The sequence below is a fragment of the Panthera uncia genome, chromosome X (assembly GCF_023721935.1).
Source record: "Panthera uncia isolate 11264 chromosome X, Puncia_PCG_1.0, whole genome shotgun sequence".
NCBI classification, from domain to species: Eukaryota; Metazoa; Chordata; class Mammalia; order Carnivora; family Felidae; genus Panthera; species Panthera uncia.
The window spans coordinates 6,063,088-6,080,712 of NC_064817.1; the positions used below are offsets into that span (position 1 = coordinate 6,063,088).

General features: G+C 48.9%; 1 protein-coding gene and 1 pseudogene across 1 annotated transcript in view; one reads left to right on the forward strand and one right to left on the reverse strand.

The window, feature by feature from the left end:
- The window catches only part of GPR143 (G protein-coupled receptor 143), a 45,592-nt gene that overhangs the window by 17,118 nt on the left and 10,849 nt on the right, over positions 1-17,625 (reverse strand). The window contains exons 4-8 of the mRNA XM_049644558.1: positions 15,177-15,269; positions 11,990-12,099; positions 9,383-9,491; positions 7,929-8,046; positions 5,787-6,030 (exon numbers count right to left, since the gene is read on the reverse strand). Coding sequence (XP_049500515.1) covers positions 5,787-6,030; positions 7,929-8,046; positions 9,383-9,491; positions 11,990-12,099; positions 15,177-15,269 — 674 coding nt within the window. The remainder of the gene's footprint in view (positions 1-5,786; positions 6,031-7,928; positions 8,047-9,382; positions 9,492-11,989; positions 12,100-15,176; positions 15,270-17,625) is intronic.
- LOC125932490 (uncharacterized) lies at positions 7,553-7,719 on the forward strand (annotated as a pseudogene).

Here is a 17,625-nt window from a genome sequence, read left to right on the forward strand (position 1 = left end):
GAAGGGTTGCTAGAGGGGCTGTGGGAGGAGGCATGGGCTAAATGGGTAAGGGGAGCATTAAGGAATCAAGTCCTGATATCACTGTTGTACTATATGCTAACTTGGATGTAAATTAAAAAATTAAAAAAGAAAAAAAGAGTCACCGTTCCTGTTCTTGTATGTGTACCGAGTTTTCTCTACACCTGCTCAGGTCCCAATGCTCAAGCTCTATCAATACGAAAACAGTTCTTGCAAAGGCTTTTCCCTGACTTTATGCACAGAGCTGGTATCATGTGCACATGTAACTTACTCAAACACAGCCGTGTTTAGTGAGGGGTGGGGTGGGTAGGAGAGGGGACAACAGGTGAGGAGGACATCATCCCTGGGATCCTGCCGGCCAGCTTTCCACCTGTTAGCCTGTGCCCACATACTGCACGTTGGAGAAGCCTCTAGAAAGAATACGTGAATGGCCTTTGAGGTTCCTCTACCACTGATGGAGAACTGAAGTGACTTCTCTGGTGGCAGCCAAGCGGCCCCAGAGGCACACTGACCAGGGAAGAGTTAGAGGGAATCCTGAACTTGTCCCCAGGGGTCAATGGTAAGGACAGCCAACAGTCTGATGTAGACCTCTTCATGAATGTGCTGAAGCATCCTAGGCAGCAAGACCTTTAAATGATTTAATTTCTGAATGAAACTGTTGTTTTTACTGTAACGTATGCAAAGTCCTGCACAGGACGACCATACAAAATACTCGGCTGGATCTCAGGAGCAATGTTAGAAGATCCAAGGGTGACCAGATACGAACCAAAAACCCTCACTGCCACTTCCGTTATATCTCTACCATACACTTTTGCAAATGTCAGTGGACTTTACAAACTTAACTCTGTGCTTCAGAAATTCCTCGAAAAGCCTGACTCAACAGACGTTAATTAGCAACATGTCACTATAGTTCTGAACTCACAGCCGCTCTTTTTGTATGTTCTTTCCATAATCAAAAACGCCGACGACAGGGGCGCCTGGATGGTTCCGTTGGTTGACTATCCAACTCCTAATTTTGGCTCAGGTCACAATCTCATAAGACTCAGCCCTGCTTCAAGTGTGGAGCCGGCTTGGGATTCTCTCTCTCCCTCTCCCTCAGCCCCTCCCCTGGTCATTCTTTCTCTCAAAAACAAAACAAAACGAAACAAAAACACCACTGATGCATTCCTTGTTTTTCTCAAAAGGCATTCATTATAGGCGTTCTTTTTCCTCCAAATTTTTCTCAAACTGGCATTTCCATTGCTTATTCCATTTCCAGCTTTTTTATTGTGTACCATAGACTGTGAGATCCTTGAGGGCCAGGATTGCAGTCTCTGTTCCCCGCACCCCACAAAGCTCCCAGGACAGGGCTTGGTGGCAATGTGGGCAGTCATGGGTCACCACTACCAGAAGCAAGTGCCTCTCCATCCACACAGTGGAGTATTTATTATTTAGCCATAAAAACAACGAAGTTCAGACTGCAGCTACAATGTGGGTAAACCCTGAAAACATGATGCTAAGCGAAAGAAGCCACACAGAAAAGGACAAGTAGGTGCCCATTTAGAAGAAATGCCCAGAAGAGGTAAATCCATACAGAGAGAAAGTAGATTAGCAGTTGGGGGGCGGGGGGGGGGGGGGGGGGGGGGGGGGGGGGGGAGAATGGGAAGGGGTTGAAAATGGGTACAGGGTTTCTTCTTGGAGTGATGAAAATGTTCTGGAATTAGATAGTTGCACAACTTTGTGAATATACTAAAACCGACTGAAGTTTAATGTTAAAAAGATGAATTCATGGTATGTGAATTATACCTCAAATTCTTTTAAGTTTATACATCTTGAGAGACACAGAGCAAGCACACACATAAGCGGGAAAGGGGCAGCGAGAGAGAGGGAGAGAGAATCCCAAGCAGGTTCTGTGCTCCCAGCGCTGAACCCGACTCGGGGCTTGAACTCATGAACCATGAGATCATGACCTGAGCCGAAATCAAGAGTTGGATGTTTAACTGACTGATCTGCCCAGGCGCCCCTTTATCTCAATTTAAAAAAAAAAAAAGCAGAGGACAGAGGCAAAAGCTACATATGACTGAGACCAGTCTTCTCTGCAGCTACAGGTTTGAGGCAACCCCACCAGGGAACAGCAACTTTGGTGCTTGTATAACTCTCCAAATTCAAAGTGCTTTTTAATGTTTATTTTTTTGAACGAGCACAAGCAGGGTCGGGGGGGGGGGGGGCGGACAGAGGATCCAAAGAGGGCTGTGTGCCAACAGGCTGACAGCAGAGAGCCCGATGCGGGGCTGGAACCCATAAACCGCAAGATCACGAACTGAGCCGACGTCTCAACCGACGGAGCCACCCAGGTGCCCCCAAATGCAAAGACTTTTAAGACATTTCCTTATCCTACTATTTTCCCAAAAATAAACTGATCGCCCAAATGGAGTTCAAATTTCAAAGACAAACTCTTCTTCCTTCCTGGCTGTGAGTCACCCCATGACGTCAGCCTTGCTGAGGGCTTTGGCTAGGGAGGGGGGAAGGGAAGGAAGGAAGGAAGCCTTAAGAGTGTCCGCAAGGAATCGATGCCCCGTTTGCTCACCTCTCTACTGGATCTGTCTGCTTCCTCTAAAAGCTCTGTGTGCATATTCCCGACCTCAGAGGGGCAGGCCCGCTCGACAGCTCACTGAGAGAATGAGAGCAAGATTACTGACTGGCCCTGTTCCTTGCTGGTGACTGGGGCTCGGGCAGACTGGGACTATTTTTATTATTATTTCTAATGTTTGACTTGACTTCCAGAGATGGGCTCAACCACTTTAAAACATCAGGCGGGGGAGGGGGGGCGGGTGCCTGCGTGGCTCAGTCAGTTAAACATCTGACTCTTGATTTCAACTTGGGTTGTGAGATCAAGCCCCTGCGTCGGGGTCTGCACTGAGCGTGTGGAGCCTGCTTGGGATTCTCTCTCTCTCTCCCTCTCTCTCTCTGCCCCTCCTTTTGCTCTTTTGCTCGCTCTCTCTCCCTCAAAATAGATAAACAAACTTAAAACACCAGGACGGAAATCAAACAAAACTGAATGCATCAAGATAAAAATTTCTGGCTCATTCCCCAGGTGGGACTATGCTAAGAGCAATTCCCCCTCCCTTCCCCCCCCCCCCCCCCCCGTGGTTCTTTAAGCCTTGATGAATCATTCACACTAAATAAAAGTCGATGAACACACAGCCTCTATCTTGCAGCTTTAGCCAGAACTACCATTTTCCTTCGAGGTTTGCAATTACAACCAGACGATACCCGTCTCCGTGAAGCCATCCATCTATCAATTTATCACTATGTTTTTTGGCCCTGAGAACAAACCAAGCTCACCACCTGAAAACAAACCCTCCTTCAATGTATCTGAATTGCAGGAATGCAAAACAAAACAAAACAAACCCTCTAAAGTCACTTCCAAACAACCTTCTGCGTATTTTCTTCACTCTCAAATGTCAACATTATTTCCGTACAAAGCCATCTGGTTGGTGTGTTTGCCTTTGCTTTCACACACACGTGTGCATGCATATGCGTGTGTGTGTGTGCGTGCGTGCGCAGTTCACTCAGACAACACATTGGAGAAGGCAAATGTATGGATCTAAGCTTTCTGAAAGCCTAATTACTCTAAGACGTTGGTTCTGAACTGGGGTCACTGTGCCCCCAAGGGGTAGTTGTTGAGGTCTCGGTTGCCACAATCAGGAGGGCGCGATGGGCATGGAGTGGGCACAGACGTACCACATCCCACGGTGTCCGAGTCGGCCCTCGGAACAAGGCATCCCCCAGCCCCAAATGCCAACAGTGCTGAGGAGGCTGCTCTGAAGACAGACACACAGACGGGATGTGGGCTGAACAGAGGCGGCGGCCCACCCCGCCGGCCCCGGTGCCCGCTGACAGAACGCAAAGCAGAACCCACGTCCCAGAGCATGCTCAGTTGCCCTTAATTTCTTTTCATTTTTTTTTCTTTATGGAGGGAGGGAGGGAGGGAAAGCACACGTGCGCATGCGTGGGGGACACACTGAAAGCATCCTCAGCATGGAGCCCGACTCCCAAGTCAGGCTCTGTGTCACAACCTTGAGATCATGACCTGAGCCAAAACCAAGAGTCACATGCTCAACTGACTGAGCCACCCAGGCACCCTTCAGCCAACATTCTTAAACATTCTCTCTTAGCTTCTCTCTTGCTGTATTTTTTATAATACGTATGTGTCTTGGGGGCACCTGGGTTGCTCAATCGGTTGGGCATCCGACTTCGGCTTAGGCCACGATCTCACAGTTTGTGGGTTCGGGCCCCGCATCAGGCTCTGTGCTGACAGTGCGGACCCTACTTGGGATTCTCTGCCTCTCCCCGACTTGTGTGCACGCTCGCTCGCTCTGTCTCTCAAACTTTAAAAAACATAAAATGAAATAAAATATGTATTTGTTATTTTAAAGAGAGAGAGAGAGAGCATGATCCGGGGAGAGAGGCTGAGGGACAGAGAGAAAATCTTAGGTAGGCTCTACGCTCAGTGCCTCTACACTCATGGGGCTCGGTCCTATGACCCCCGGATCGTGACCTGAGTTGAAATCAACAATCAGACACTCGACCAACTGAGCCACCCCAGGCATCTCTCTCGCTCTCCTTTTTAGACAACCCATGGGCAACCATAAAATTATAGCTACCAAAAACCTAAAGGATCAATCGGCTTGTACATTACAAACCATCAGGCGAGTTACAACTTTGGGGATGTCAGAGTGGGGATTTTCAAACCTCTCCTCACCAACATTTTGGCTAAAACAAAACTTTATTAGGAACCTCAACAGGGAGGAGAGTAGTCTATTAGCAAGAAGTTATTTCATAAGTTACAGTCTGGATTGTAAAAAAAAAAAAAAAAAAAAAAAAACAAAAACAGATATAATCAATTAGATCCATGAGGCCGCTTTAGTCAACATAAAAAACTCTGAGACGAAAAACTGATGTCTCGAAGACAGTCTCCATCACACTCGAACATCTAACTTTTTCTTTTTTTTTTTTTTTTAATTTTTTTTTTCAACGTTTTTTTATTTATTTTTGGGACAGAGAGAGACAGAGCATGAACGGGGGAGGGGCAGAGAGAGAGGGAGACACAGAATCGGAAACAGGCTCCAGGCTCCGAGCCATCAGCCCAGAGCCTGACGCGGGGCTCGAACTCACGGACCGCGAGATCGTGACCTGGCTGAAGTCGGACGCTTAACCGACTGCGCCATCCAGGCGCCCCTAACTTTTTCTTTTTTTGATCTGATAAATAAATAGCACCGTAACCTGGAAATTCAGTTCCACACAGCGACGAAGCCAAAAACGTGATGGTTTCAGGTAGCACTTCTTCCCATGTGAGGCCAGTTTTCACTGAAACCAAGAGGGCGAGCAAATGTTTCTCTGAGCTAACCCGGGAGGACAGATTAATGGGCTGTGGGCCTGGATGGGTTAGTATTTGGTTACCAACGCATTTCAGTATGCGCAGTTCTCCCCACGGGATTTCACGCAAATTCTGGAAGTGAATCATTTCCTAGACGCCTAAACGTCCACACTAGGATTCCACAGAACGCAGTCTGATGACCACAGAGAGGTCTGCAGACCCCAGCACTCAAGTCTTTCAGTGAAAAGGACAGATGGGAAGAGCCAGCGCTGGCAGACTGGGTCTTCATCTGAAACGTCCCACGTGAGCTGGGCACACCGAACCGTACCTGGAGCCACCGTACCTGGAACCGTACCTGGAACCGTACCTGGAGCTCCGCAATTTACCGGCATTGGCAGATAAGGCTCACCTTCAGACAACAGGCTCAGGGCCTCGTCAGACGCGTGCCCGCCAAGTCGCAGCACCTTCCTGGAAGTGAGGCTGTCACCGGGTGCGCTGGAGCCATCTGGGGACAGGTAGGGCTGCTCCGCGGCAGACGTTGCCATGGATTCCCACTGAATCTCCTTCCTGGGAGACTGAAACTCCAGGCTGCATCCTGTCCAGCCGTAGAAGGCCAAAGACAAGAGAAATCCCTGGGCTGGGTTCAGTATCGCCTAGGAGGAAGGACAAAAAGACACGAGTCGGCCAGTCTGTGTACTGGGAATTTGAGCATTAACTCCACTCGGATGCTCACTGGGCTGCCTCACTTGGAAGTGACCCGGTTGGCCGCTTCAGGGCAAGACCAAGATTGGCTTTAGGTGCTGTACCTTCACGAGGAGGCGGGGAGGGGAGAGCTGGAGGGGGTGGGGGGAGGGGATGCATGCGACACAGGGCAATCGAACCGATCCTATTTTCACCCCTGCCAGGCAGCTAGGCTCTCCTACACAGAGATGCTCTCCATCTTGTGCTTCTGAGTCAGAATGTGATTTAACAAAGGTACCTGAGGCTAAAAACGAGTCTAGGGGACGTTCCTCTATTTCCGTGTGCTAAGTACCCATGAAGTGAACCAAAGGAACCAAGAGAAACTCCAAACCGAAGCAAAGAGGTGGAGGCAGTGAATGCTGGTCTTATTATAAAGTTCTCATGGGTCAGATTCTCCCCAGTTCGGAAGCAGCAGAAATATCAATTCCGTACAAGACAACGTGTACCTCTCCGCTAACAGTTTTGTTTTTTCATTACAAATGCAACACAGCGAAAACACTGGGAGGAATCTACTCATGGTGTTTCCACCTTATTTCCATTTTGTGTATTTTTTTTAATGTTTTTATTTATGTTTGAGACAGACAGAGACAGAGCATGAACAGGGGAGGAGCAGAGAGAGAGGGAGACACAGAATCCGAAGCAGGCTCCAGGCTCTGAGCTGTCAGCACAGAGTCTGACGCGGGGCCCGAACCCACGGACCGCGAGATCATGACCTGAGCCGAAGTCGGACGCCCAACCGACTGAGCCACCCAGGCGCCCCGATTTTATGTATTTTTTTAATGTTTATTTTTGAGAGAAACAGAGCAAGTGGGGGAGGGGCAGAGAAAGAGGTGGACAGAGGATCTGAAGCGGGCCCCAAGCTGACAGCGGACAGCCGGATGTGGGACTCGAACTCATGAACCATTGAGACCATGACCTGAGCCAAAGTCGGACGCTCAACTGACTGAGCCACCCAGCTGCTTCACTGTTCTGTGTATTTCTATACAGTATTTTTTTCACATGTGTTATTATGTGGTTGTAACTAGTGTAATTTTTATATCCTGCGTTTTTCACTTAAAACTACAGATTTCAGGGGCACCCAGGTGGCTCAGTCTGTTGAGCGTCCAAACTCAGCTCAGGTCATGATCTCGAAGTTTTTGAGTTCAGGTCCTGAGTTGGATTATGCAGACAGCTCAGAGCCTGGAGCCTGCTTCAGATTCTGTATCTCCCTCTCCCTCTGCCCCTCCCCTGCTAGCACTCTATCTCTACCTCTTTCAAAAATAAACATTTAAAGAATTTTTTAAATATATTCTCAAAATACTAGAGATTTCATAATTGTCACGTTAACATCTACATAACACTCCACCAGGATGAAAAAGTGTAATTTACTTAGCCATTTCCTTGTATTTGTTTCATTTGGGTTGCCTATAACACTTTATAATCACGGATGATGGGATCGCTTCTTGGCCTTTTGGCTAAGATCAAGTGTGGTATCTGTTCGTATCAGTTTAATAATCGTGGATGATGTTACAAGGAACACCTTCGTCCCTATGGCTTTTTCATAGTCTGAAATATTTCTTCAAGTGAAATTCTCTGATATTTTGGGTCTGCTGGAAAGGTCTGAAAAACTGGGCCAAACTGATTTACCAGAGTTGTCCCCATTTAATAACGGTCCCAACAATGAATGAGACTAGCTAGCTGGTACATCAAAGGCAGATACAGGTACATACCGTTACATATTTAACCCACAACACATCATACTTTGGAGTGGGTTTTTTTCTCTTTGAACTTTACTTTTCAAGAAAAAAATTTTAAATCAAGGTTGACCTACCATTATAAACCACGTGGTCTTGGCCGCATTTCTCACAGGTCTCAAAAAGCTCCCGTTGATATCTGGTTGCATTTCAAGATAGAATAAAAGGCTTTCGTTGATGATGTTTGGCAACCAGCTGTCAGAAAGAAAAGAACCCTGGGTAAAGAGAACATGTAACCCAACTCATCTTTAAATGCCGGCGGTCAGGAAACCTGTCCTCCAAGGCCACCAAGCCCTGGAGGGGAATCCACTTGGGCACATGGAGGAACCAGCACATCCAGGATTTAATTTAAGAGACCTCTTTCTCTCAAGCGTAAAGCAGAGATCAGCGACTTCTTCCAAGGGTAACACGCAACACCACATCGGGTGTAAGGCTCTAACGTTATAGCTAATAACTCAAAATTCAATTTTCACTTGATGAGTAATGTAACGTTTTGAGGGAGAGCTGCACAAATCTTGCTATTTCACGTGTGAACTGTTTGATGTTATTGTTGCTAGGTCTACGACATTTAAAATGAGGAGCTGTTGGGGCGCCTGGGTGGCTCAGTCGGTTGAGCACCGGCTTCAGCTCAGGTCACGATCTCACGGTCTGTGAGTTCGAGCCCCGCATCGGGCTCTGTGCTGACAGCTCAGAGCCTGGAGCCTGTTTCAGATTCTGTGTCTCCCTCTCTCTGATCCTCCCCCATTCATGCTCTGTCTCTCTCTGTGTCAAAAGTAAATAAACGTTAAAAAAAAATTAAAAAAAAATAAAATGAGGAGCTGAGTGTATTTTGAGAGGGAGATCATTTCCATCTCGCCTAGGACAACGTCCAAACAAACCTCCTCCTATCACATCAATTATTAACACCACGAAGGCACGCCCTGTTTTGCAAAGTATTGATTCACCCCAGCAAAAGGTTTTCTGGTTCCCATCTGTTTTGCATGGGTTACAGATCTATTTTCAAAGCATGCACCTGAAACTGGGCAGAATGCCAACTGGGGGGCCAACTGAGGTTTAGAGAAAAATGGCTCTCTCTATATGTCTTGATGGAACCATGAATCATCCCACCAAAAAATGTGCCCTTGTCCTATATCTTCTCAGATCCAGGAATCCTGGGGTCAAGAATGATACAAACGGGTAAATTTTAAAAGTGTGGTCCAGCGTTTTATTTCAGAGTTAGCCCTGGCAGTGGGCCGAAACACCAGATGCACGTTCACGGTATCTGGAAACTAAACTCAGGAGTTGTTTGTTCTGAGGGCTTTATATATAATCTGAGATGTGAGTATCTTTCCAGGAGTTCACAGATCGTGGGCCTGCCTTCCTGTCTCGCGTGTATTTCCTCAAAGGGCACCTAGTGCAGTTTCAAAGATCTCCTTTCCAAAGACTCTCTGCTTTGCAACTTTCGGGTCACACTTAGAAAAGCAAAATGGCAAGTTGTTTACGTATCCCTTCCCAGCGGCAATTAAAAAATAAAAAATAGAAGAAAGGTTACCAAATAATTAAAACCAGCATTATTTTGAAAAATCGGATCTTGATCACGGCTCCCATCCGTCTCTCGTTCTCTGTGTAAATGCCTTTTCTTCCTTTTAGTAAAGAGGCCACTGTGAAAAACAGAGGGGAACTGCATGTCATGGTCATTATTTGCATCTCCTGAGTGACAGGGAAGAGAGTCAACGTGGACGTAAGCCCCAAAGCAAAGGCAGAAGAGCAAGAGACAGCCCAAGATACGGCCGTTCCTTCCCCCACACTCCAAGCTGGGGTCCTCGCAGACTCGATGGGACATGGGGTCTTTAAAACGTTCACCTCCCAAGAACTGTAGTCTTCCCCTGACTGCAAAGACAGTACAGAGACTTTCTGCATACCTATACCCAGACTCGTTCAACATTAACATCTTACACACCAAGGGTCACATTGGTCACCGGGGAGAAATTAGCAATGGTCTGTTACTATTAATTAAGCTCCAAATTTTATTTGGATTTTACCGATTCAAAAACTGTATTTTTAGGGGTACCTGGGTGGCTCAGGTCACAATCTCACAGTTTGTGAGTTTGAGCACCATGTCAGGGTCTCTGCTGTCAGCATGGAGGCTGCTTCAGATTCTGTCTCTCTCTTGCCTCTCTCTCTCAACAATAAACATTAAAAAAAATCTATATATTTAGGGGCATCTGGGTGTCTCAGTCGGTTAAGCGTCCAACTTTGGCTCAGTTCATGATCTCACAGATCATGAGTTCGAGTCCCCTATGGGGCTCTGTCAGCTTCAAATCCTCTTTCTCCCTCTCTCTCTGCCCTTCCCCTGCATTCTCTCTCTCAAACATTAAAAAACAGAACTATATTTTTGAAGGTTTATATTTTCTATTACAAAAATAATGCACACTGTTTTGAAACATTGAAAGATTAAAAATTTCTCATTATAGACAAGTTGGAGAATACTTTACTTTTTAATGTTTATTTATTTTTTAGAGAGAGTCAGAGTGCGAGCAGGGGAGGGGTAGAAAGAGAGGGAGACACAGGATCCGAAGCAGGCTCCCAGCTGTCAGGACAGAGCCCGACATGGGGCTCAAACTCACAAACCTCGAGATCGTGACCTGAGCCGAAGTCAGATGCGTAACCAACTGAGCCACCCAGGCGGCGCCCCAACAAGTTGGAAAACATTAAAAAAGGTTAGAGGAAAATCAACGAGCTATTGTCTATCCTGAGACAAGCACTGTTAGTATCTTACTGTCGTTCTTATCAGTCCTTTACCTATACGTGATTTTTGTTTGATATAATTGACTCAGTACTTTTATGCAAATCTGTATAAAAAGTTGCTGTACTTAACATACTGTTTTTATTTTAATTTTATTTTTTTATTTGAGAGAGAGGGAGAGAGTGCACAAGCAGGGGAGGGGGCAGAAGAAGAGACAGAATCTTAAACAGGCTCCACACTCAGCAGAGAGCACTCAATCCCATGACCCTGGCATCACGACTGGAACCAAAATCAAGAGTTAGATACTCAACCAACTGAACCACCCAGACGCCCCAATACACTGTTTTTAAACGCAACATGGAGGAAAAAAACTGATCCAAAGAGCCACATGATTTCCTACTCTTAGTGGCACAGCACTTGAAATGTTTTGAAGTTCTACAATCAACCGACCTTTCCATTAAGGGGCACTTCTTTTTATTTATTTTTTCTTTTAATTTTTTTAAATGTTTATTTTTGAGAGAAAAAGAGACAGAGCACGAGCAGGGCAGAGGCAGAGAGGGAGGGAGACACAGAATCGGAAGCAGGCTCCAGGCTCTGAGCTGTCAGCACAGAGCCCGACACGGGGCTCGAACCCACGAACCGTGAGATCATGAGCTGAGCCGAAGTCGGACGCTTCACCGACTGAGCCACCCAGGCGCCCCAAGGTGCACTTGTTCATTCTCATTCTGCACAGGAGAGATCCATGCAGCCTGAGCAGGATGGAGGTTTGCCCCAGGTCACGCCTCCGTGAGGATGGGGTGGAACCAGAATGCCAAGTCCCCAGCCTCAGCTCAGAGTTCTTTCCAGGGCATCCTGCTGGCTCACAACATCCTTCTTACTCAGTTCTTACTATTTGTACCCGACTCCTTTCCTGCACTCTACTTCCTGTTTCCTGCCCAACTGAGTAAACACACAAGGCCAAGCACCTCTCGGGAGTAACCAGGCTCACTCTTCAGGCCACACCCCATCCCCTCCCCCCCCCCCCCCCCCCCCCCGCCCCCGGCTCCCTACTCCTCTCCTTCCGCTCCTATCTGACCTCCACAGTTTTCCACGGGCACTCCTGGGGCCTCCAAGGCACCCCAAGGGCAGACCCAGGATGAGCCTAGACGGAAGTGAAAAGTCCACTGGCCCTGGTCTTGAGCTATTAAACATTGGCAAAGAACTTGTGTAGCCCACGACCAGATAGGCTTGCTCGCTTTCACTTATTAAACCTGCTCACTTTCTCCAAATGCATTGTACTTACGTCTCTAGAGGATGACAAATGAGGTCTAGCGTCCTAGATGATTCCAGGAGCACAACGCATGCCATTATCTGAGCCCAAGGCATGGGGCCATAGCCCTGGTCATGCACCCAGACAGCTTCCCTGCTGCTCACCTGCGGTCACGGTCTTCCAGAATAGGATGGGGTTGGCCCCCAGGACGAGCAGCAGCGGCAAGTATGTGGTGACATAGTGCGGGATGGCGAGCTCCGGATCCCGTTCACACCTGAGGGAGGAGGACCAAGCCATTCTTGAAAACAAGGCTTTGCCTAAAATATACACACTTACCTGGAAGGTGAGATCAGAGGGTGAGAGAGAAAAGGCAAATGCGTAAATCCACTTCTGACTCTGCCAGAAGGAATGTGACTCACACCTTATGTCTGCAAAGGAGCAATCAATCAATCACTGAAGAACAGGAGAGACCAATCATGTTTCTATTTGTCCTGTAAATGTGAGGCCCTCTAGGGCATTCCACGGAGGAGAGATTTTAAAGGTCACTGCTAACAAAAGGAAAGATAGGAAAGGACACTCGAAAAGGGGAGTCCCCCCACTGGGTCTCTTCAAGGAGAAAAAGACACAAATGGGAATGCAAACTGGTGCAGCCACTGTGGAAAACACTATGGAGGTTCCTCAAAAAATTAAAAACCGAGCTACCCTATGACCCAGAAATTGCACTACTAGGAATTTATCCAAAGGATACATAAGTGCTGATTCGAAGAGGCACGTGCACCCCCATGTTTATAGGGCTGCTATCCACAATACCCAAATTATGTAAAGAGCCCAAACGTCCATCAACTGTCGAATGGGTAAAGAAGATGTGATATACATACAATGGAATACTACTCGGCAATGAAAAAGAATGAAATCTCGCCATTTGCAACAAAGTGAGTGGAACTAGAGTGTATTATGCGAAGCAAAATAAGTCAGAAAAAGATATCACATGTTTTCACTCATATGTGGAATCTGAGAAACTCAACAGATGAACATAGAGAACGGAAGGAAAAATAAGATAACAGAGAGGGAGGCAAACCATAAGAGACTCTTAAATACAGAGAACAAACGGAGGGTTGATGGGGGTGGGGAAAATGGGTGATGGGCATTAAGGAGGGCACTTGTTGGGATGAGCACTGGGTGTGATATGTAAGTGATAACTCAATAAAAAAAAAAGGCCAGTCCTGTGAATAAGATCCAGTCTGTCCCCTTTAGCGCCTCCAAATTCCCAGCCCTCATGTTCCAAGGCAAATGTGTTGCCATGGTTGTGCAGAACCATCACAGCAGAGGTGCTTTTCAGGGGAAGGACCAGAACTTCTACTGAAGGATCACGGGAATCGTCAGTCAGCAGGTGGGGTAGGAGAGTGCCACACAGGCACGGCTTACCCACGTGGGAGCTAGGAGCGAAGACACGCATAATGTCAGAGAGCAACGAGGAAGAGAGAATCAAAGGCAAAGGGGAGAGAGGACTGCTCAGGCCCAACCCAGGTAGGAGGTGCAAAAGCAGATGAGGGAACAGCCTCTGTGGCCACAGAAGGCAGAACGATAAAAATGCACACACGCACTCTTGTTCTAACATGCCTGGAGTGGTCCAGCCCAGAAGGGGAAAATGACCGAATGCAAAACAACTTGGGTGGGAAAAACGCGAGGCCACCTTTTCTCGCCGTGAGAAGGAACACAACACCATCTCACAAGGCTACCTTCCTTTTAATGGAAGTTTTCATTTTCAGCTGTGCAGGTTCAAATGTGGTCTGGAAAGGCTTGAGGGGACAAAGAGAATCAAGCAGCAGAAAAGCCATGATTTGGGGCGCCTGGGTGGCTCACTCGGTTGAGCATCTGACTTCAGCTCAGGTTATGATCTCACTGTTGTGGGTTCCAGTCCCGTATCAGGCTCTGTGCTGGCAGCTCGGAGCCTGGAGCCTGCTTTGGATTCTGTGTCTCCCTCTCTCTGCCCTGGTCATGCTCTGTCTCTCAAAAAATAAAATAAACTGCTAAAGAAAAAAAAAAAGGAAAAAAAGAAAAGCCATGACTCTGACCAAAAGACAAAAGTAAGCGATGACTGAGTGAGTGGGGATAGCAGTTTGCACAGGCCCGGGAGCAGCCTCCTAAGGACCAAGGGGGCACCTGGGAGTGAGCCCCGCAGCGATGGCTCCCTCATGCTCAGGTGCAACCTTCCCAGGAGGCTCCAGGAGCCCACGGATGAAGCTCGCGGGAGTGATGAAAGCTCCCTTTCCACTATTAACCATTAAGCGCACCCCACTATAACAGCCACGGACACCGTACTTGTCCTCGTAAAGTTCCTCAGAGCAGCTGTATGGATGCATCTACACAGACTTTGGGAGTATCCGCCATCGAGAAGGCAACACCAATTTGGAGACATCCGAGTAGCTACAAGCAGTCAAAAAAGGGGGAGAAATTGTCCAACCACGAGTCAGCAAACGTTTTCTGTAAGGGAACTTTTACCGTAAGTATTTCATGCTCCATGGGCCACCCATTCTCTGTCAAAACTACTCTGACACTGCAGTGTGAAAGCAGCCATAAACCATGCATAAACAAAGGGCATGACTGTGTTCCAATAAAACTTTATTTATAAAAACAAGCAGAGGACCAGATTTGTCCTCAGGCTGGGCTGCGATCCTTGTCTACACTGCCCTAAGATCCCAGACAGAGACCATGTCCCCACCTGTTGCAGTTTTCCATCGGAAGCTAGAGCACACATCCTTGGAGGGACCGTGAGCCCTTACAGAGGACTGACTGCACTGAGGAGATTTTTGAGGACGTTGAAGAAATACCTAAGACAATGTCAGATGATCTGTTTCCCTGGATCTGTGTTCAGGATAGCGGGAATACAGCTGGAAGAGAAGCGGCAAAGTGAAGCAAGCTGACGCTTAGATCCAGCTCTTCTAAGAGCAATCTTTGGGTTTCTCCAAGCCATTTCGAATTCATCCTTAGGATGTAAAACTCCCCTGCTCATCCAGATGAAGCTGGCCTGAAGCATAACAACTAAAGGGTGTGCATGAGGAAGCCCCATCGATATGGAGAGGAACACACCTAACGCTGGGTGCACACCCTGACATGAGGACGCACCTCAAGCTGGGTGCACATACTTGCACCCACAGGCACCTACACAAATGCGAGAGGCTGAGGCGGGGAAACGAACTCCAGGGAACAAGTACTGTAGCGAGCGCCCCAGGGCGGGTCTGGGCAGGTCTGTGAACAATCGCCTGACCTGCAAGGTGCCCACTCTGCGTCAGGGCCTGTGTATTTGTCGCCAGAGAACGATGAGTCAGGGAGCAGGGAGTCCCCGCTTACCTGGACACAGACGGGTAGTAGAGCATGACCACTCCCTCCACGCACAGCAGGACGGCCAGGCCCCAGGCCATGATGTGGTAAAGCAGGATGGTGCTAGGAGAGAAGCAGAATCAGGGGGGCGGGGCCTGGCCTGAGATGCCCAGCCACACAAAGTACCAGACCAACTCCTGGGGCCCCCCAACCATCAGGAAAACTTACACTGAGCAAACCCTTGGTAAAGACCTGCCCCATTCTACCTCTGAGTTTTCCTTTTGTAATTGAGATGAAATTCACGGAACATAAAAAGTAACCATGTTCAAGCTGAGAGGCTCTGTCGCCTTGGGCAACTTCACATTATGCAACGGCCTCCTCTCCCCAGTTCTGAAACAGCTACGGCCCCAGAAGGAAGTGCCCACAGGCAGTCCCAGTTCCTCCCGCCCCCAGTCCCAGCAACCACCCACAGGAGGCGGCTTCTCCCACTGTGCACAATCCGTGTAAATGGTGGCACACAATACGTGGCCCTCTGTGTCTGGCTTCTTTCACTTAACAGGAGTCTTTCAAGCTTGACAAGAACAAGGCACTGGAACCTCATCAGTCCTCCTAAGTACCCAGCTCACCCAATAAGCAAGGAGTTCCTATCCCCACACATTCCCAAAGGTGCATCTGTACCTAGAACTCACAGGTCTTAGTGCTAAGTGCAAACCAAGGTCTCTGAAGAAATGTGGGTTCGTTCCATGTTCCGGGAGAGCGGGGAGCTCTCCTTTCTCGCCTCCCACCCCCACACCCCACCATTCCCTGCATGCTTAACATTCCTGGACCATCTCTACCCTCTGTCTTTGTCCTCCCACATGCCCCTCCCTTTCCCCCAGGGACTCAGTCAGCCCTGCAGATGGGGTCTGGGAGAGGGGTGCACAGCCATCTGTTAAAGAGCATTTAACCGGCCTCTTCTGTGCCACGGGACGGGGGCCCACGGCTCCGTCGAATGCGGTCACCGTCACCCGTGACTGTACCAGGCTCCCGGCAAATAGTGCCACCCCCAACCCACTGGGATTTTAACTCTGAAAACCAGCTGTGTAGGCAAGGGAACGGTCAGGGATCCGAGTGCAAGGGGGCCCTTCCACAAGCAGACAAGGGACGGCACACGGCAACGAGCTGCAGGAAGAAGCAACTTTTCGCAGCCAGTTCTCCGGAAGGCCACAAGGAAAGGACCCCAGCATGCTGTGCCTCTCACGTTAGAACCGGTTCTGGAGCAGCCCTGCCCCTACCTCTCTGGGTTTGGGAGCTGATGGGGTGTGTCCCGTCCAGAAGTCAGAGGCTCTGCATCAAAGAAAGAAATGAAAGGAGCAGCTTTCTGCAAAGGCCTGGGTTGTTGAATAGAGCAGGAGCTCCGCATTCCAGAACCTAACCTTGGGCCGAGGGAGCCAGGGGTGTTGTCCAGGGGTGTTGCCCGCAGAGGTGGGAGGGTGCAGGCCAGGCGAGTGCAGGCCTGGGGGTGGCCACAGACTACTCAGCGGTGCTCTGGCCCCAGATGGCCAAGCAGGGAGGGAGTCAGACTGGGCCCGGCTGCTCAGGCAGCCGCCACTTTAATAACGGATGTGACCCCGAACCCACACCAGGTCATGAGTCTCAAGTCCAATGCATCCACAATCAAGAGCAGCCGGTGGCTGAACATGCTCATCTCTTTATGTGACCACTAGACCGTTTTTATGTCCAGGCACGCGAGGGCCCTCCCCGGACCCCCTTTCCCCCACACTCCTATTCACAGAGCAAGTCGGGACTTCGATTTAGGGCTTTTCCCACGATCTCAAGCAACTTCTGCTGTTGTTTAAAACCTGTACATCCCACACCTGGAGCCGCAGGAGTTGACATTTTAACTCTAAATCTGTCTTCATGACATTTCTTAGGATTAGGATTAAAAAAAAAAAAAAAAAAAAGATTCTCCTGTGCCAAAGAAAATAGCTAAGGACTGGAAGGATCTAGAAGGGAATACAGACTTTAATCCAGCCATACCTGCAAAGCCTGGCCCCCTGCCCTGGAATTCCTCGGGACCCTCCTGGGAGGCTTCAGTGTCTTAACCGCGGTATCGACCGCACCCTGGGCTCTGGAAGCAAGCTGGCTCTTAACAGAGGAGCCACACCCGCAGCTCTGGCCCCTTGGAGCCCTCACACCAGGAAGCAGGGCTTCTGCCATGACGAGGCAGGGGCTGGGTCTCCGTGGCTACAGAGCGCCTGTCTTACTGCTCTGCTGTGATCCCTGCTCCTCTTTGATGGCAGAGCCGCTTCACTCTCAACAGTCTTCCTAGTCCCGGACCCCTGCGCTTGCTCCTGTCCTTGCATCCAAATGTTTCACATCTTTGGCTGTTTGCCTCCCGCACGATCGGCCGGTCCTCGGACGCTAGGCCTGCCAGCATCCTCTGAAGTGTGAACCCCCCCCCCCCCCCCCCCCCCCCCCCCCCCCCCCCCCCCCCCCC